This window comes from Anopheles coustani, chromosome 2 (genome assembly GCF_943734705.1).
Source record: "Anopheles coustani chromosome 2, idAnoCousDA_361_x.2, whole genome shotgun sequence".
NCBI lineage: Eukaryota > Metazoa > Arthropoda > Insecta > Diptera > Culicidae > Anopheles > Anopheles coustani.
In genome coordinates, this window is record NC_071289.1 from 72,721,064 (window position 1) to 72,741,161 (window position 20,098).

At 43.8% G+C, this 20,098-nt stretch overlaps 4 protein-coding genes across 7 annotated transcripts in view; 2 read left to right on the forward strand and 2 right to left on the reverse strand.

Moving 5' to 3' along the window:
- Window positions 1-5,192, forward strand: part of LOC131267415 (putative uncharacterized protein DDB_G0271606) — a 75,983-nt gene extending 70,791 nt beyond the window's left edge. For all 4 annotated transcript variants that reach the window (XM_058270291.1, XM_058270290.1, XM_058270289.1 and 1 more), the window contains one exon: window positions 2,786-5,192. In XM_058270291.1, the coding sequence (XP_058126274.1) occupies window positions 2,786-3,307 (522 nt within the window). In that variant the 3' untranslated portion in view covers window positions 3,308-5,192. The remainder of the gene's footprint in view (window positions 1-2,785) is intronic.
- On the reverse strand, window positions 90-1,427 carry LOC131267421 (uncharacterized). The gene is made up of 4 exons (XM_058270298.1): window positions 1,286-1,427; window positions 482-573; window positions 278-398; window positions 90-202 (listed from the first exon to the last, which is right to left on the reverse strand). The coding sequence occupies exons 1-4, from the start codon at window positions 1,425-1,427 to the stop codon at window positions 90-92; spliced, it is 468 nt and encodes a 155-aa protein (XP_058126281.1).
- Window positions 5,193-9,167: 3,975 nt separating the features above from the next.
- On the forward strand, window positions 9,168-10,241 carry LOC131267655 (anaphase-promoting complex subunit 15). The gene is made up of 3 exons (XM_058270584.1): window positions 9,168-9,376; window positions 9,446-9,539; window positions 9,623-10,241. Exons 1-3 carry the CDS (start codon window positions 9,257-9,259, stop codon window positions 9,769-9,771), a joined length of 363 nt encoding a protein of 120 aa, XP_058126567.1. The 5' UTR covers window positions 9,168-9,256; the 3' UTR covers window positions 9,772-10,241.
- A 186-nt stretch (window positions 10,242-10,427) lies between these two features.
- Window positions 10,428-16,883, reverse strand: LOC131267654 (RNA-binding protein 1). Its single transcript, XM_058270583.1, has 4 exons — window positions 16,749-16,883; window positions 16,258-16,521; window positions 16,101-16,190; window positions 10,428-11,644 (listed from the first exon to the last, which is right to left on the reverse strand). The coding sequence occupies exons 2-4, from the start codon at window positions 16,464-16,466 to the stop codon at window positions 11,545-11,547; spliced, it is 399 nt and encodes a 132-aa protein (XP_058126566.1). The 5' UTR covers window positions 16,467-16,521; window positions 16,749-16,883; the 3' UTR covers window positions 10,428-11,544.
- Window positions 16,884-20,098: the final 3,215 nt, after the last annotated feature.

Consider the following 20,098-nt stretch of genomic DNA (forward strand, 5'->3'; position numbering starts at 1 on the left):
TAATACCAACGGCGGTGGAAAGTTTTCCGTCCACTATCACACCAGCTTGCTGCCGCGTCCGACAAAGAGCCTCTTATACGCCGTCCTCGTCACAGGCAGATCGTTTTGTTGAATTCCTCCGATCGGTTGGCACCTTCGTTCGCTTTGATTTGGAACAGCCGGTACAGGCCGATGAGTGTGACGAACACGTACAGGAACATGGCTGGAGTGGGAAAAGATCGGATGAGATTAAAAAACCAAACGGTACGGTTGACGGTTCAGGGATGGAGAAACTGACCGGTGGTTACAAGCCACACCTGGTAGGGGAGGGCCGATCCGCCGCGGGTGTTCGCTATGAGGTACGCAATCCAGTCGAACACGATCGACACCAGGAACGGCATGAGGCAGAAGCGATTCTCCTGTCGGACGAAATAAGAAAACAAGGGAAGGATATGAAGATCCAGTACGAGAATCGAGTCTTGTGAACGGGTGCGGAACAAACCTTTCTTATGCCGTAGCAAAGAACACAAATCGCTACCAGGTGCACAATATCTCCGGTGAAATCGAACCATCCGTAGTCTACAAGATCACGCACTGCGTAAAGACATTGAAAGCATAGAAAGAAATAATTACTTAAATTTGAGAAACGTTGTATAATATAAAAACAATTGACGAAAAAACTCTTAATAATAAGAAGAAATAAGTTAAGTTTAAATTTTTGAATATTATATGACTATTTGGATGCTTATTTAATTGAGTTTGGTGCAAATGTATGTAAGTTTTTGAAAAAAAAATCCGTTTCTAATGCCAACTATAATGGTTAATAATAAAAACTAGTGTTGTGTTTAATGAATCTTTTGACAAGATCAATTCATATGAATCTTTTCACATGATTCATTCATATGAATGTTTCAGCTAAGATTCATTCAGATAAATTCACGAATCTTTGCGGATTCGAATCTTCAAAGCTTAAATAATCGTTCGAAACGAAAGATTCATGAAACCCTAAAAGGCAAGAATCATTCAGATTCATGAATCTGATACTGATTTACACAACTCTAATAAAAACCTTTTTATGTACGCATCTTAATGTTTTCTTAAGCAAAGACCAAGTTTGGCAGCAAAATAACACTTTGCTTGTCAAACAGTTTGTCTAAAACAATAAACACACACTATCCATACCCAATAAAATGCTTTAATAAATCGATAACACTACGGAGGAGTTCTTTTCAAGCTCCTTAAAATGTCAAAGGAAACATTTTATGCTACACAGAAAACACTGTCGTTGGTAAAGCAATCGTCTTACAATCCGGCGGAACGTTGACTTCCTCCGTCTCACGGTACATCAGCTTCAGGATGGTGGAACTGATCAGCACGGTTGTGGTGAGCAGCGCCGAAAACACCACGATCAAATACCCGTGGAACTTGATGTTGGAGCACAGACTCATCGCGAACCGCTCGGTGCCAGCGTTGGCAGGATACTGGGCATAAACGTTCTGGCGATGGGATCGTGGCAAACCAAAAGACACACCAACACCACCTGCTTCTCGCATTGATCCTCGCGAAGATCACTCGCCAGCGGAATGTGAGGTAGTGGAAAATACAACTAAAAAAAAAACAAGCAAGCAGAGAAAGCAATCCTCGAGGAACCTGCGGCTCGTGTGGGAAATCCAGAAAAACGCTGTGATCTCGTTCGCACCCCGAGGGCGAGAGAAGGAGGGACAAGGAGGAAGGAAAAAGATAAATCCAGACGAACCGATCCATCGGACGAACCCGGTTGTAAAACAATCATCTCGCAAGCTTTAAGGACACGGGCCCTCGACACGAGGTCGTCTGCCATTGCCGGAGGCTGGCACAGGATGTGGCAAGCAGAGCAAGGACATGGCATTCCGGGAAGCCGAACGCAACCAGGCACGCACTTCGGTTCGGTCGGGGTTATGGCACCAGATGTTCCTATCGCTTCCTGCTGTCCGCCGTTCCAGACGAGTCGATCATTCATAAATGATGTGTTTTTTTTGTGTGCTTTCTTTGCTCCTTCTTTTTTAAGTTCCAAAAGTTTGTTTGTCCTTTCTTTTCACTTTCGTAACGAACAGCATCCATTGCTTACCTGCTTTCGTTTACGAAAAAGTTCTTTCACTCTTCCTTTGGGATGCTTCTACATATCGTTCAGACATTTTTTACTCATTTAACGAAAAAAGGGGGAAGCGGACCGTTTTTAAGGTGATAGAAATTCTGGGTTTCCCGTAGAACCGGTATTTTTTTTGGTGGCATTTGTAATTGAGGATTTGAAATGAAATGAAACCCCAATTATTTCAAAAGGAGTTTGGTTAAAAAAAGTAGTTAAACCTCCAAAGTTACTGAGTATACTCGATAATTATTCATAGCTCGGGAGCGATTGAGGAGATGCAAATATCAACTGTTATCATTTAGGTTCATTTTGTATTGACAAATTGAAGCACTGTTTAGTTTAGACAATTTTAGTTAACAAATTCATTTCTTCCAACGAACATCGCCCACAATGCCTTGATGCCATCTTTATCTCAATAAATGCTTTCTAAACTAAATGTAATTAAAAAAAATAAAAAATAAACATGTTTTTTGAGAAAAAAAAGTGATTTAATGGAAGAAAAATAAAAGTTTACCTTCCCCTGGAATAGTATGAATGGATCGAAAAAACGGAACGCTTGCATCCGCAATCAATATGCAATGCTGACGATTGAATATTTTTCCTCGCTTCGGGCTGGTTATGGTTGAAAATGCGATTTAATGCTCGATTTTCTTCCTCTCTCTCTTCTGTCTCTTCTAGCAACAGCAACAGCAACAAATGCAATCCCAACCTCAGCCACAGCCGCCGGCAGGAATCTCGAACGTATCGTCCTCGGTGGCAGCCTCGCTAGCGTCGGCTTCGGTGGCGGTGGCCTCGGCAGGCGGTGGCTCGGGCGGCGGTCCCGGTGGGGGAGGAAGTGCGGCCGGAGGCAGCACCAGCGGCGCCATCGGAGGCCCCCTGACGATGGCCGGGCTGGCCGAGCCTCGCTTCCCACCCGCCATCGCCGTGCAACGGTTGGCGCCTCAGGTCCAGCGGCAGCTGCGCGAAACCCAGGAACTCATCAAGGACTCGTGCGCGCAACTGTACGGCTCGGCGTACGGCAGCCCGGGGCCACCGTCGGCTGCGGTGGTGGCGGCGTCATCGGCAGGAGGCGTTCCGGGGGTGAGCGGTCCACCCACCGGTCCGGCCGGTCCGCTGCGAACCGGGCCCGGCTCGGTACTGGCACGGGCCACCGCCCGCCGCCCAACGCTCGAGACTCAGTATTCGCAGGAACTTTCGTGATATCTAGACAAGTAGTGAAGCTTTCCCCGTACGACGACGCACGACGAGCCAATGACGACGACGACGACGACGACGGTGCCCAGCCGGTGGACGGAGTGGCGACAGCACGGCCCTAGCACGACATCCGAGCCGGCGGCGGCATCAAAGTCTCGACCGATCCGTTGCACACCCGTTTCAAACCACGAACAATCCGATCCAATGGTGTCCACGTGACCACACGCGGGATGAACAGCTCCCTGGTCCTTCTCTACCCTTTGGCCGCCAGTTGATAGTTTTTAATTCTAAAGCAGGTTAAATGGAAGGATCGGTATGCCAAAACTATTTCCCAACACGCACCTTCGAAGCAATGACTTTCCCACAAAAAAAAACAAAACTACGGCAAGAAAAGTCGTTTAAAGCTAACCTCAGCACAACTCAATCACCATCCGGGGGGCTACCCGGATCTTCGTCAAGTGATCCATGAAGATGCACGTTTCTTCCGTTTTCCCTCAGTGTTTTTTTTTCTGTTCTGTTCTAATGAACATATCAATCTAACCACCTTTGCACAAACAATCCTTCCTTTTACAAACAAACAAACAAAAACCATTTGCTAAACACCCATCTGAACAGTTTATTTCACAATCAAGACGTTGCTCCGCAAATACTTAAAAAAAACGAGTAATAAAATAAAAACATGCATCAAGAAGATGCATTTAGACACCGAGATGGAATGAAAAAAAATTAAATCGCCAAACTCGATTGCCACACGGGGATCCGCGGGGGGCGCACAATTAAAAGGCCATCAGACAGTGGTAACCTCTTCCCACCTTTAACATTTACTAGCATAGCGCAGGCACCTCGTCGCATAGTTTTTCGGTCAAACTCCAGAACGGCAAAAATGGTAGCTCAAAACATATACAATAGATAATGGAAACAAGCAAACAAAACAAGAAAAAGTTAAAGAATGAGAATCGCAAGCGAATTCCCGCCATCTCCTCCCGCACGTACAATACGTCTGGTGTAATGTTTTGTAAAAAAAACAGAATCAACTGTTTATCTGTAAGCTGTGTACGATATCATCGTTACCCTTCTTAACGAGCGAAAACAACAATTTTAGGCAGAAGAGAAAACAGCATCTGTAAAACGCAAAACAAGTGGAGGCAATTAGAAACACAACTAACCGACGGAGAAAATAGTAAAAATGAAAACAAGATTGGAAAGACAAATGCTGCTGGAAAGTAAACACTATTGCACTTTAGCTAGTGCCGGGCGGCTCGGGGTTCATTGGTGGTTTGTAACGTAACGTATTTGTCCTTATTTCTTATGTTTTGATATGTTTTAGGAAAAAGTAATTAGGAAAACAAAAACGAAAGAAATACAAACCTAACAACACAACACACGGGGAAACCGATTACAAATAGGCCAAATGGTAAAGCAAACATAGACTAGGAGTGGAAACAGGGAGAAAAGCATTCAATGAATTAATGTTCATTACAAGTGAATTGTACGGAAAGGTAAAACCTTATCGAAGTAGACAAAAGAAAAACACACACACAAGAAATAAAAATCCAACAATGTTAAGAGACGATCCGACTAGAGGAACTTTCCAATGTAAATTTTATGCATGCGAATTTTTTTCTCTCTAACAAAAGTCTCTTCGATAAAGTATCTATGAAAGGAATGATTCGATAAGGCGATTCCTGTTAAATTCTTCTGCCGAAATGTATTCCCTTTATAAGAATTAACATTTTAATTGCAAAGAAAACACTCATCTTGGTGACGGTGAAACCCAATCGAACTTTACACACTACAAACTTGAAGCACGTGGCAAATATTAAGGACTTTACTCATAAACCCACCTGCGAAAGAACCTCAACACGGAACCAAGATTTCCTTGGCCCTTGAAAAAAATACCATCGTGTTGAGAAAGGGAATAAAAAGGGTTGGATAAAATCATGTTCACTCGGATGCTAGTTTGAATGCATGGCCAGTGGGCTGCTGCTGACACTGGCCGATTCTGACCGTTTAGGTGTCACGAAGGAGTACCGTTTTGAACCACAGAATAACCGGATGGTGGTGTAGACACCGCGTGTTTGAGGAAGAAAGTATTGACACAATTTTGCGGATTTGTACAAACAGAGAAGAGGGGGCAAACAGTGGGACAGTTATGTTTAATTTTATAATGAAAGTAAAAAATCACACGTCGATTTTATGTCTTTTAAAAGACAGGCCCTCTAGTATGTTCAGGACTAAACGAAACAAACAACCGCTACAAGGAGGAATAAAGTCGGGACTTAGAAGGGGATTATAGTTACAACCATTGCGGCCAATAGATCGATGACCGACGGGAGCCTAGAGATCCATACATCCGGTGGCTAGGATAGGGCCACGTGGGAAGCAGATTCGTTACGCTAGTAAAATGTTCAGTTTGTACAAGTTTAGTTCCGTTGAGAAACGTGCGAATCCGAACGTGGATGGAATGTATCCGATAGATGTTATCTTTGCCTTTGAATTTTCCAAGTTCTAACCCAAAAGCAAAAAACGAAAAAACAAAAGAAAAACAGCCAACATATAGCAATAGTGGTAGCCAAATGAAGGAAAAGGCAAAGCGAGACATATTGGAAAACTTAAACGGGCGCGTTCGAAAACCACCAACGTACACTTTTTTTTCCTGTTCCCCACACATAGTACACAAGTACGTAGCCGTATTATGAGCGTAATTTTTGGGTACATTCGGTGAGAGCTTTGTAAAAGAACAGAAAACCTTAAGTGTTGCACACTTCGTTAGGTTTCGTCTAGTCATTTTGTACTTAAAACTATAGTGCCCTTCGAGTACTTTTCCGCAGCCGTTTGATTATTCGTAGTTACGAGTAGAATAAGAACTTAAAACACGAACAGGAGAAGGGAGAAACATACAACAAAACACACTAAACCAAATGAACCGGTATGCACCATTCAAGTGTTAGGTTAAAATTAAAATTGAGGAGTAAAACACGTTTATTCCTTTAAGAAAAAACTGAAAATAAAACTAAACAAAAAAAAACAAACAGAAAATTATTAGTATAAGATGTTCAGTGTCACTAACGGAAAAAAAACATTCACACACACACAAACACACACCCTCTTACACACACAAAGTCAGTCGTACGCAAATAAAAGTATTTTCCATTCTACCGGGCCAGGAAGTTTAAAGAGGAGCACGTTAAATATGTCGGCATTAAACGGTGTGTAAAACAAGAGTAATGCAAGCAATGCACTGAAACAAAACACCGGAAGAAAACCCATATGTTTCGGTGGCAGAAAATGTTGTAAAAGGGAATGAAGGGTAGATTATGGTTGTCGTGTATGTTTTCCTTCTTTTTCTTTTAATATATAAAATCCGACTATGTACAAAGCAGTGAGGAAAATCGATAGAAAAAATAAAGGAAAAATTATATGAAATTCAATAATAAAAATTAAACAAAAATGTCTTATCTGCGTTTTATGATGTACAGTTTATTGATTGCTTTGTTGATAATTTCTCATTTAAATTAGCTTTGTGGAGTTGGATAACAAAACGATTTGATCTAATACACGCCTTGTCAATCTGCCACGGGCGATCCAGTTATTTGTGCGGATTTATTTTTAGTCGTTCGATTTCCATTACACGGCATTTAGCGAAAAACAATAGTACAGGTCTGAAACTTTTACAACTTCATTGTTACTAGATACTAATACTACTAAAAATATTAGTTTCCGGCTGACGCCACTAGAGGCGCCACAGTAGCGCGCTTTCTTTGGCTCAATTTACTATGGGAAAGGCTTTATATGGCGTTCAGTAATTCTAATGTATGGCGTTCAGTGATTGCATGCAAGTTTTTGTACACCGGGGCATGTACCCTTTTGGTAGGAAAGTGCAGCACGGTTCTCCTTGGGAAGTCTCGGATACAAGTCTTGGACACTTGTATGGAAAGTGCCGGGCTCAACTCTTGGAAGCTTGTATGAAAACCCTTAAATACAAGTCTCGGACACAAGTCTTGGACACTTGTATGGAAAGTCTCGGACACAAGTCTTCCATGCAAGTACTTGTATTAATCGTGCATGGAAGTTTTTAAAAAATCGGAAAAACTACGTGTCCTTTCCATGCAAGTTTGTATAGAAAACAGCAGATTTTTGTTTAAAAATTTGAAAACCCTGGTATGCAAGTTTTTCAAAAATAGGAAAAAATGCGTGTAACTTGCATAAAATTTCATCGAAAAAATCGCAAATTCTTGTTAGTGTTTTTTGCGGTGTAATTTTCGTGAATATTGCATGCAACTTGCATGCAAATCTTGCCCACTTTCTTAAAACTTACATGCAAGTATTCCCGGAAGTGCTATAGAGAAAACATCCGCCAAAACTTGCATACAAGTTGTATGCAAGTTTTCCCGTAAGTACTCCTGAGAAAACATCCGGAAAAATTGCATTTTTAATTGCATACAAGTTGCAATTTTGACAGCTGTCAAATGTCATTTTTTTCTGGAGCACTTCCGGGAAAACTTGCATGCAAGTCTTAAGATAGTGGGCAAAATTTGCATGCAAGTTTCATGCAATTTTCACGAAAATTACACCGCAAAAAACATTAACAAGAATTTGCGATTTTTTCGATAAAATTGAATTCAAGTTGAACGCATTTTTTCCGATTTTGCTAGGTTTTTCAATTTTTTAAACAAATCACAACAATCTGCGGTTTTCTTTAAAAACTTGCATGGAAAGGACACGCTATTTTTCCGATTTTTTGAAAACTTCCATGCAAGTTTAATACAATTACTTGCATGGAAGACTTGTGTTCGAGACTTTCCATGCAAGTGTCCAAGATTTGTGTCCGAGACTTGAGTCCGGCACTTTCCATACAAGTGTCCAAGACTTGTGTCCGAGACTTGTATCTGCAACTGCATTATCTACTGCAAAAGAAGGGGTAAAAGAATTTTAAAAGAAGAGCGGGCAGTTGTGAAGAGAATTCTTTTATACCAAAATAACGCCAAAATTTCTCGTTGGGCAGCTAGTAAACTATATTTCCAAAAATTAAAATTAAACTTTGAGAACCTTCTACAATGTGTATTTAACACTTCTTCATAAAGTTATTTGAAAAAAGCATGGGTAAAAGAGTAAATGAGGCCCCGGGCTAGATTCTCCTCTTCCTACTGGTTCACATTAAGCGCCTGAAGCTATGCAAAGCGCGACACATGCATTCGTTTCGAATTTTTGAACGCTAACGGTTCGCTTAAAACACCATAACGGTTTAAACTAATCACGCAGTGGAGGTTGAATGCGGGTTAATATACTTTTACATGTTAAGTTACTAGTAAGTAAGCTATACCACACATGATGGACAGCATGAAACAATGAGTTTAGCCGAAGAAATGATTTGGAAACGGCGGCGCGCCCGCAGCGAGCGAAGCGAGCGGACTGCGCTAGGTCTACCGAAAAAGAGAGTTTGTTATAGTTTTGAGAAATAAGGGGGCCCGTGGGCCCCCCTCATACCGATCCCCTAGGTTGATTGCGTAGCCGAAATTAACGGTACACACTACGGTTCAAATACTCGTAGGTTGAATTTAACGAATTAATGTATCACCAATTGCGTACATTCAGTTTAAACGTCCACAAGAGGTGTAGCCACGATCGAAAACATGGCGGCCGGGGCCTCATTTACTCTTTTACCAAAGCATGCGTAGAAGTGCTAAAAATAATTAATTCGAATAGAAAAATTCATGCGATGTTTGATAGCAACAACAATTTTAAAATCGTATCACGTTGTCGCGATGCAGCTTAATTTATACAAGGTTGTTAGAGGAACACCTTTGCATTTACCAACCTTTGCTCTATTATTGTCAAACTGTCAACGTTCGCTGAACGGCTAGTTTGTAAACAAATTGAAAGCGGAACAAAGTGGTTTAGCAAAGAAACCCGTGCCGGCTATTTTTTTTCAAAGTTAACGCACAAGAACTAGTGATGATTCCCTTCTTCCCTCCTTTGCAGCCATCGTCGGCATACGATTTTTGGTTTTCCGTCGAAGAGTCATACGATGACGATGCGGAAGTGAACACGATGGAAACGGAGCATCAGGACTGGGTAAGGATGTGATAAGTTTGGAGTTCGGAAACACAATAAAACAAAATACTTCCTTCCCTGTCGATGTAGCTCAACCGAATAACTCTCATCGGAAGCGATTTGACGCCCATCGGTAAAAACCTTGTCGAACACATGGAAAATATGGATACCGAAGACGAGGACGGTAAGGGAATCCGAGTAGACTTCCGTGGCGGACGGCAATAGTTAACCGTAATATCTTCTACTTCTTTCGTTGCAACCGAGCAGCCAACGATGAAAGTGATGATTCGGATAACTCGGACGAGGACGATGACGACATGGATGATATCAACACCAACCGCGATACGCTTCCGGATCGGATCCCCGGTGTGCAGGGCTACATCGAGGACGAACTGCAAGCTAACGTAACGTTGTAGAAACATGTTCTGAAGACTAAACCAAAGGCTTCCCGGCTTTGTTGTGCTTTGAGCGGGAACCATACGTTTAAAGGAAAGGACAGTTCGGAGGAGAAAGCTGTAGGTTGTACGTTTTATAGGTAAATTTAACTGCTTGCCGTTAAGATTGAGATTCGGAAAAGCGTGTTTAAGGAACAGTACTATTTTTGTGTGCCCTTAGCAATTTCAACTCCATTCACCAATGTTCCCATTTAACCGTTGTAGTCCTTCAATACATTCAACACGTTAAAAAAGCGCATGGTAAAAAATTGAACTAAGGATAATTTGAGCGATCTTTTCTTTAAAATTGACTCCATATTGGTTGCATGTACCATGCTCAGGGGAAACCAAGTTAAAAGGACAAACGCCTGTTCGCAAACAATACATTAGTTAACATGAATGCTAACAGTGATAGAAAAAACAAAACTTGGTTCGAACGAACCGTTTCATAAATATATGTAGAAGAAACCTTTTCAAAATTAAAGCTAAATTTACAGAGTCGTGGAAGACCTACATTTTCAACGTATAAACCTCCTTGTGGAAGAACGGAAACTTAATCCTTAAGAGCTTTGTGATATCGTAGTGTACGCGGAACGTGGGGAGGGGACTGCTTCAACAAAAATCGACCAGCTTGTTCATTCTTTTGTACTTCGCGTACCGTCTATTTATCATCAAGTATCATTACGTTAAGGTACTACAGCTAAATAAGTTTTTTACGTTTTGTTTCGTTTCTGCTCCTCCAAGTAAAAAAAAAAAAAGGATAATAAAGGAGTGTGGTGTTAATGCATCACGAATTCGACTGGTAAACTGAAAACTAGTTCCGGAGTTTCGCACACACGCACACGCACAACACACTAACACGCTACTCGAACTGCGCCATTGTTGTTGGTTTGTGTCCGTCCTGCAGAGGACACACAACACCGTGAAGAAATACTTATCAAGTGCCGCGAAGAAAGTGTGTTACAAGTTCGCGCCATCGACTTACGATACGATTACGGATGACACTGTCCATGTAGAGAATTTACTGCGTTCCGCAAGAAAACTTGGATGTCCCGAGGGGAGGAGGGTGGTTGGCGGTAGGTGATTTCGAGAAGAATGGTGGACAAACTTTTAAAAGAAAAAAAAATGCTCTTCCCCCTACTTTGGGGAATTCAGTTCCAATAATTAAAAAGAAAACCTTTTCCTACACCTTTGCTTCGCCACTTTCACACACTACCGCGCCTGGTGAAAGTTCACAATCCTACCGATCCTGCCGATCCTTGGGGAGGTAAAAATTGTTCACTAACCATAAACGCAGCGCGATCGGCACCGGGCAAGAGAAGCCCCATCGATTACTGCAGAGGGACACTAAATACTATGTCAACTACATCCTGGCGAGTTCGCATGCTGCCCTTCTAACTCACTTTTTAATCCACGACTACACTTTTCTTGCCTGCCTTGCTACACACTACGTGGAGTTGCCTTTGTATGGTCAAATGTTGATCGGTACTAAGCTTATCCTTCCTTCCATCCCCCTCCTGATAATCCTCCGCCTGTTCGCTAATTCTGTTATGCAATGAAGAAAAGTTGCGAGTAAAGAAAAAATATACATATATATAGATGAAAGACAACGTACGAATGGTTCTTCTTGTCCAACCGTTACGCATGTCAATATGCTCCACACTTTTCCTTCCTACCCTGCTTACTTGTATACCGCCTTGGTCACCTACAATTCCACCCGCTCTCTCCCCCCGCGGCATACACACACTTTACGCCTTAGCGGCGATCGCGGGATCCACTGCGGCTTCGGCGATCGCGATCACGTTCACGGCTCATGCTGCGGCTGCGCGACCTGGAGCGACGGGGCGATCGGGATCTACGTTGGAGAGAAGAAGAGAAATGAAGAGGACGGTGGACACGGGACGAATTCGTTTGGATGAGGTTGGAGTTGGCGTAGGATACGGGGGAGAGGGAGAAAAGGGAGATTTGGAAGACGAAATAAGATTATTCTCGGTGGCAAACAAAATGCGTTCGCAGCGTTTGTTTTTTTTTTTTTTTTGAGGATATGTCGTAGCAGCGTGGTCAGTGATAGTGACCCCCTTTTTTCCTAACTTATCATAAACTAGTACTATTTCCGATTAACTCTAGGAAAGGCGAACTAATTTAGTTGCAGCAAATTAATTGAATATCAATGAGTAATAAAAGTCAATCGGTCTACGCTAAACGAAAGAAACAATCTACTCTCACAAACCGCTCGATGCACATTCATCATCGGCTGCAACGGTTTCAGTCTTGCGCCATTGTGCACCCCACACACACACACCTCCCCGCCCCATTCGGCACTGGAGAAAGTCGGGAAGACGATGGGACGAATTGTTCAGTTCGATGATTTCGTTCTTGTTCATGTTTGCTGAAGAAGCCAAACGGTTGTGTGCGCTGGGTTTTTGCTATGATGATGCCCGGTGTGTTCGTTTGGTTGACCGCAAGCAGCAGCCAAATAGTAGCTTTCAGCGAGAAGCCATTGGATTGCTTCTGCACGATACGATTTTCACGACAGGTGAATTAAGTAAGGATTACAAGCAGGAGATGGGAATCAATATTCCATCCACGCACAAACAATCGTTCAGTAAAGTACCACACAACTGAGAAACCACGTTCACGCACACGCACAGCCTTCATTCTATCGGGTTGTTGATTTTTTAATTACTAATTTTATCGCCCATTTATCAGTAGCAGGTCCTTGTCGGAATTCAAAAGGACAACCGTTGTGTTGTTGGGTAGCGATTTGTCTAGAGATGCTTGTCATGGGGTCGTGTTCTGTTGGATCTGTACCTTTGGCAGATGAATTTAAAATAAAAATGATGCAGAGAGTTGAGAAAGGATAACAAAACACACGAGCTAAACAGGAGCATAGTAGAACAGAACAGCAGGATAACTACAAGACAGCAAATAGTAAGCACAGGGATACAACAAATGAAATAGGATTTACTAAACAAAGGGAAAACATTAAATAGAATGAATAGCTAATACGAATAAACAAGGTTTGATAAAGAAAAGAGAGATGAAGAGAGAGAGCTCCTGGAATTGTCGCACAGGTCGCAAATGCAATGATTAAATCCAAAAGATTAAATAATGTCTTAAAAAAAATTTATAAACAAAAAAATAATACGTACACATCCTACCTTTTCCGGAAACGGAAGGGATGAGAAGAGAAGAAAGCGAGCGCACGCGGGGGGCGTTGTGGAGCATTTTAGATGGTGGATGTGGTGGTGGTGGTGGTAGTAGTTGTGGTGTTGTTGTTCGTGGTGAAGGAAGCTTGTTATTGTTTCGTACGGAAATTGTCCCACAAAAAAGCTTCCTCGCGCTGGAGTTTTGCAGAACCGGCACACACAAACGAAGAGGAAGAAGAAGTGGGTCGCTCGGGGTAGTTGCTCGTGCGTTGCTCTGTCGGTGAACCCTCATCAACCCGCTCCATTCCGGGTCAGGATGATGACCGGCCGAAGCGCGATGATGGAGAAGTAGGAAGAGCGTTTTTTCATCCGTGTGCGCATACGCAAGCTACGCACAACAGGCAGTTGGAGAAGATGAAGCAAGAGGTGTGTTCTCGAGTGTTGCTTTTATAGATGGCCTATCGGATGTGAGTGATCTTGATGGTGGCGTTGGAGTTTGTAGAAGGTAACGCGATGAAGGATGAAGGATGAAGATCAATACACACTAGGTAGTGGTGGTCAGTGATGACGATGATGATGTCGACGGGAAGAAATAGATATTGCAGACGAAGGGATCGGTCTATTTCTGCTGAGGAGCTGATTTTACGAGACCCTGAAGATACATCATTATTTACGCACAAGGATGAGAGCATGAGGAGCAACCGGTTGTGGTTGATAAGCTTTAACTTACAGTTGCGCGTCGTTTGTAGGTTTGTTGCAAGGCTAGCGGCGAGGCGCTTGACTCCGCTGCTGGCGCGCGGTTGGGAAGGAGAATGAAACGTGTGCCAAAACAAAGGCGAGGCGCTCCGAAGATTGCCCAAAGAAGTTGTTAATCCCCCGGGGTTTTGTGGTCGCGGTCGGGAAGCCCCGTCATCATGTTCAGGTTGACGAAGCCGATGTTAGCCACCGGTGCCAATCCCGAGACGAAAAGGTTTGGTAGCGGAAGAAGCGATAGTAGTAGTAGTAGTCTCGGAAGAAATAGATGGTGGCTAGTTTACTTAGCTGGCGTTACAACCCGCTGAGCGGTGGTCATGGGTGGACGGTGAAGTTCCAACGGCTGCGTTTAGGTAGATTGGGAAGTCCCTTTTCGCGATGGTAGTAGTGGTGGTGGTGGTTGTAGTGGTAGTAGTAGAAGTAGTAGCAGTGGTAGCAGAAGGTTGCAGTAGTGGAAATAGTTGAAGGTACAGTAGCGGTAGAGGTGGTATGTAGTCGGTTGATGAGTAAAGTTGGCGGTGCAAGGTCAGCCTAAGATGATGAGCTAATAATGTGTTCGGGTTGCTAGCACCTGCTTTAACAGGGGAGGGGAGACACGGCGTCTAAAGTTTTGCACATCAACATATGCTACACACAGGCCGAATTATGCTAAAGAACTCAAGGATCTCGCTGGGAAAGAGATACAAAGAAAAAGAAAAGAAAAAAAAACAGAGAAATCGAAACGCCCAGAGAAGGGGAGGAAAAATGGAGGAAGAAGCAGCGGTAGCTTCAGCTTCCTTCCTCTCCTTCTCTGAAGTGTGTTCGTTCTAGTTGGTTCCAAGGGAGGCTCTCCAAGGGTTGGGTGGTTGCGGTAGTAGCAGCAGCAGCATCAACAACAGCAGCAGCAGCAGCAGCAGCAGCTGGGCGGATGTGTGTAGAATTGATCGTGTGCCAAAGTCTTTTTGGACGTGTGTACACTAGCAGTCGTCGGCTACCGGTGGATCGTGAAGAAAGTGCTGCTTCGAACGCCATCAGCGTCGGACACAGCACATCATCGGATGACGAACTCGCAGCATGGCGATGGTTGGCACGGCGATGATACGCAAGGCCAGTACGAAACATGGACCAACGAACGGGTGTGTCCTGTCCTCGGCTCTACACGCCACGGCAGAGGCTTGTTGAGGCCACATGCAGGCAGGCCGATAGTGGCGGAGGAGATGGTGGAGTGGTCCTGGTCGAAGCGTGACGCCTCTCTCAAGTTGGAACCAACGGAAATGTCCACGGAAGAAGCGGTGGATGACACCCGGTGAGACGCGCTGAGTCGTTGCTGATGCTGCTGGCGCGGCCGCTGCTACTCGGCTGGCTGGCAGAGTAGTGTTGTGGAGGAAGATGATGGAGTAGATGGAGTTGGAGTCGAAGTCGGAGTAGTAGTAGTAGTAGTAGTAGTAGTAGAAGAGGAAGACGAAGCAAACTGCAGAGCTCGGGGCCGCCGAATCGGATGGCCGCTGCCGTTGCTGAAGCCCGTCGCAAGAGGAAGCGCAGTGCTGCTGTCCGTGCTGTCGGGGGCGCTTGCCAGGGTAGAGAAGGTAGAAGCACCCGCGCACGCACGTGGACGCCGAAGGACGAACAACCGAGTCTAGAGTAGACCTGCAGGCGCCGCCGGGCACTCGGGCTCGTAGCAGAAGTGGTGGTGGTTGTGGTGGAAGTAGTAGTGGCTGTATTTTTGGTGGTGGTGGTGGTAGTTGTGATGGTGGTGGTAAAATTGGTGGAATTGATGGTGGTGGTGGTGGTGGTTGCGGTAGTAGACTTAACACTAGTAGCGCTACTAGCAAAATTTGAACAAGATGATGTTCTGTGGCGGAAGACGCTGTCGTGGAGTATCATAGTAGAGTTTGCCCTGAAATTTGTTTGATCAACCATTGGTTAGATTGTTTGCTTTGACGTTGGCGTACGAATTATCAGGACTGGCCGTTCCGAGTTTAACTGGCAATGTGTATGCCAACAACAGAGTACAAACGACTTCGCCTATAGAGCATCTGAGATAATCGTTTAAGGTCTTTTGAAATCGAAACGAACCCTTCTCATTTTCTAATAAGTTAAAATTCACATAGCCCGAAAGAAAACCACCAGCTGTTTGTTTTGTTGGCGCAGTCAAACGCTTCCAGAGACTATCTCAAGCACACGCAAAACTCAAAACAAAATAAATATTAATAGATGGACGTGCTGTATCGTCTCGAAAAACATATAGCCACACGCACACACATACGCATTCCGTAGAATTGTATTCTCCGGCAGTGCACTTAAGTAATCTCTAAATTTATCTTTAGTATCGACAATCTGCTAATTGCTATGGCAACATACGTTTTCGTTAAAGGAGGTTAAAAATGGTTGGCTTCTATATCCGTCGTCACCTTGATTTCGTGGACTTACCTGTAGGAGCGGCGAGGTCTGCGGGTACGTTCGTCCCGTCGCGATCTACCGGACGACATCTCAACGCGGATACGCGTGCCACAGCACCGTCTACAAAGGGATCAGGGATTTCATCAGGAGCTTGTCTAAAACTTTCCTTCCCACACGCAACACTTACGTTCCATCAAGCGAACGAACCGCATCTTCGGCATCACGTTTATCCTCAAATTCTACAAAGGCGAATCCGGGTGGATTGCGAGCGACCCAAACATTCCGCAATGGGCCGTATTTGCCAAACGCGCTTTCGATCTCGTGCTTCGACGCAGACGAGCCCAGGTTACCTACGTAAACCTTGCACTGCAGGTCCCACTCACGATAACGAGACATTTTATCCAGTTTGATGAATTTTACTTTGACTACTGCTGGCCGCGAATAGGGAAGGCTACAAAGAAGCGGACAATCGTTTGATTAACGTACCTAGCAAGCAAACAGTGATCGTTGAGTCGTAATTTGTTAACGCGACATTAATTTTTTTTAACTTTTCACTATTTTCTTCACTTCGAAATCAAAGATGGCCGCCTTGCCTTGTTCCGACCAATTTGTCGTCAGCACATTTTAAAACCAGTTTTCTTCCCTCTGTGGTTTGAAAAAACAGAAAATAACACTCACCGTAGATAAAACCTGCGCTAATTTACACGATTTTGATAAATTAGTCAAGAATAGTTGCCCAGGAACAGCCTAATTTTGGTCAAAACGCAGACGAGTATTTGATGCGTACTTTTACGTTTTAAGATTTTCCTGTCGAGTGAAGGAACTGGAGGTGGGAAACCCTAGGTTGCACCTAGTCGGTTCCGATGAATTCAGTGGAACGGAATTAGTTATTTGAAATATACTTGCTCACACAGAACGGAAACCGTTGAAATAAATTAAATTCCAAATTATTTAATATTTTTAATAAAACAAGTAAAATGGCTTAAATTGTAATCTGAAACTCAAGGAAAATGTTTAAGGTACCAATCAATCGATTATTTTTGGCATGATAGATGTAATAAATTTCTTTGGCTGGACCTTGATGGTGATGAAATCAAAAGACAGGTTATATTACTACTTTTCAAAGAAGGGTTTTCTTAAGGAGACCTTTAAAATTAAGATTGAGAGATACTGTATATGAAGCACCAACAATTTTATAAAACACTCGAGATAAGTTCTACCATATAAAGTTTTCTCCGTTTCCTCAAACTCTCTTGTCGTCACAATTCGATTTTTTTTTTGTCCCGTGATAAAGTTCAGAAAAAGCTTAAGCGTCTTATTATTGTGGCAAATTATTACTGCTTATGTTTATTGATACGCAATGCTTGTATAGCAAATTTATGCTTAACCATATCTAACATAAACGTACTAGCCTTAGCCAAAAGCTTAAGCGTATCCAAACTGACTCATTCCGCACTAAATAGTGCACCGGCTGAGGCTGCTTTTATTTTTAAAGTTGAAGCGAGATTTCACTTGACCTATCCCAACGTAAAATTAGGAATCGTAGATCAATTCTGTTGAGCTCAGAAGCCTCGGTTCCCGCAGAGTGTCAAGGCAGAAGATCGTTTGCGGCGGTTTGAGTTGGGCGCTTCGTAAACACCAGAAAGAATATCAGGGAAAGGAGATGTGGGGTAAGGGAAAAGAGGGAGATGCATTTCGGGATGGTGATCTGCCTTCCGAATTTGTCCTGTACGCAACCGTCAACATGCTTTATTCATTTCGCTTCTACCCCCTGGGCGGCGAGTGGTCACGCGGCATGCTGATTTAAATCTTGGGGCAAATGGTCCGTCGGAAAATCTTCCCAAAGTAGCATCATACCTTAACCTACCACAATCAGCGGGACGTTCGGGTGCGTTGAAACGACACAGTGCCAAAGGGACAAACGGGCGAACGAAACTCTGGGTAACTATTTTGGTGTTCCCGGCCCCATGCTAATGGGCCGTGCAGTGAAAGGGGAAAGACAAACCGGGTTCGACCGGGAAGATGTAGGTTTGCCTGCTTTGCCCCATTTCGACCAGCGTTTTGCTGTCGGATGCCAGCGCTCGTTGCCTATTTTTAGCCTTCGATGCGTCTGGCTCGCCAAACAGACGGTTCCCGGTCCCGCTTCCAAAGGGATTACACGTTCGTCTTGGAACCGGGAAAGGCGGCAGATGCCATAGAACTAGATGCCGGGATGCTCGGATTTGTTGGCGATAAGTGACGCAACATGGGATCGTCATCTCGTTCGCCATTATCGCCCGGTTAGATCGGTTGGGATGGATGCCTTCTAGCATTTCCCAGCGTTATCAAACTTAGTTATCAACAGTTATAGAAAACAAAATACTCCTAGGTTTTAATATAGTACCTTTTGCGTTGCTTATTGCGTTACGCATATCAAAGAGACTTAATACCATTTTCGAATTTTTCATTTTGCCAAATCGAATTTCAACAAATTGTTCCACAACAGATCGCTTGCGAACCATTTATACTTATGAGTTAAAGATAAGCAAAAAATTCCGACTCATCGTGTCTACCTTATTTAAATAACAAGTGTAGCACTATTTTTATGAAAGCTGCAGAAAAGCAGGAACTGGTTTTGCGTCTGGCAAGGATGAAAAAATAAAACATTAATTTATGAGCTTCTTCAGGAATATGCTACATCTGCCCACCACCTAATCTGCATCTTCTGCAAACTTTCTCTGCCATTTTTTACATGGTTCAAACTAACTGAAATACAAATGGCGAATGGCCAATATAAGGTCACGTTGCGAGCGTTGATACCGACCTGACAGAAGATTTACGATCTTCTTCTATTTTCTGTTTGTGGTTTGATGTCTTGAGGGCAAGTCAAAGCGAACGTAGTGGAAATGTTGGAGCCAACTTTCCTTAAAGAAACTGTTCCGATTCACCCTTTAGATTTCCGGAACCGCCAGCAATCATGTCTATTGATCCTGATCTATTTTACTCATGACAGCTCTGCTCCGGTGGCTACAAACGGGGAATTACGAACGAGCTAAGGTGGATGCAAAAGCCCTACGCAATATTGGACATGTGCGAGAGCTTCCATTGTGCATATACTGCATGGAAAATGTTTCAGCTAGTCTTCCTACAGCAATCGTTTATTGCACAATATTTTCTCCGAGGTTTAAATGAGAACATAAGGATGCGATTCCGGTGTGAGAACTTACTTATATCCTTCATATAAATTAAACCTATGCGTGAATAAACTGAATTCTTACGAATTATTAACGGACAATTTACATTTAGTATCTTTTTGATAGGTGGATTTTATAAAATTTGAGAGTGCCCAAAAACTATTTAACAAGCACGAGTTCAGTAAAACTCAACAACATACCTTCACTAGAGGAAGCGATGCACTAGAGGAAGCGATGTCAGACATTAGATCATTTTCCTTTCGTCGGTCCGGTTGTCCGTCGTCGGGGCAAACAACCCCTATTCTGGGCCCCTTTCGTCGGCGGGCAATCAAAAGCCAAGCCGAGCGAGCAAGGAAAACCCGACGCGCGGGGTAACAGTTCAATCAACCTGCCGGGTGGACATAACCTGAACCAGCCGTCCGGTTCGTCGTCCATGCTGGCGTAGTGCAATTTTCCGATGTTAATTAAACATGTTCATCGCGAACCGTAGTCCGCTGCCCGGCTTCCCCCGTTCCCTCTCACGAGCGGGTTGTCTATGCGGAACGAGCCGGTCAAGAGCCGAAAAGAAGCACCACCCGGTTACGATCTGTCTAAGACGGATCGTCCCTGGTAGACGGTAGAAGGGTTTCGTTGTTGGCCACCATGTGGCATGTGGACGCGAAGAAAGTATCGGCCCGAACGCAGTGGAACGAATGCTTGGTGCATGGTCATCATCCCAGCCTCCTGCAACACCGTCACTGTCACTTTCGATTGTCAGCTAGCAGATCGACGGTGTTTCTTGGGGAAGGTTTTCGAAGCACAGGCCAACGCAAGCTGTAACGAACCACGAAAAAGCAGATGCAGCTCTCGTGCACC

What these genes read in the sequence shown, in the direction of transcription:
- LOC131267421 (XM_058270298.1), bottom strand. Translation starts at nt 1,427, where the DNA reads ATGAGTCTGTGCTCCAACATCAAGTTCCACGGGTATTTGATCGTGGTG. An exon ending in AGTCAACGTTCCGCCGGATT is followed by an intron (nt 574 to 1,285) that starts GTAAGACGATTG and finishes GTCTTTACGCAG; the next exon opens with TGCGTGATCTTGTAGACTAC. An exon ending in TTTGCTACGGCATAAGAAAG is followed by an intron (nt 399 to 481) that starts GTTTGTTCCGCA and finishes TTCGTCCGACAG; the next exon opens with GAGAATCGCTTCTGCCTCAT.
- LOC131267655 (XM_058270584.1), top strand. Translation starts at nt 9,257, where the DNA reads ATGATTCCCTTCTTCCCTCCTTTGCAGCCATCGTCGGCATACGATTTT. An exon ending in AAACGGAGCATCAGGACTGG is followed by an intron (nt 9,377 to 9,445) that starts GTAAGGATGTGA and finishes CTGTCGATGTAG; the next exon opens with CTCAACCGAATAACTCTCAT. An exon ending in GGATACCGAAGACGAGGACG is followed by an intron (nt 9,540 to 9,622) that starts GTAAGGGAATCC and finishes GCAACCGAGCAG; the next exon opens with CCAACGATGAAAGTGATGAT.
- LOC131267654 (XM_058270583.1), bottom strand. Translation starts at nt 16,466, where the DNA reads ATGTCTCGTTATCGTGAGTGGGACCTGCAGTGCAAGGTTTACGTAGGT. An exon ending in GTTCGTTCGCTTGATGGAAC is followed by an intron (nt 16,191 to 16,257) that starts GTAAGTGTTGCG and finishes ATCCCTTTGTAG; the next exon opens with ACGGTGCTGTGGCACGCGTA. An exon ending in AGACCTCGCCGCTCCTACAG is followed by an intron (nt 11,645 to 16,100) that starts GTAAGTCCACGA and finishes TCTCCAACGTAG; the next exon opens with ATCCCGATCGCCCCGTCGCT.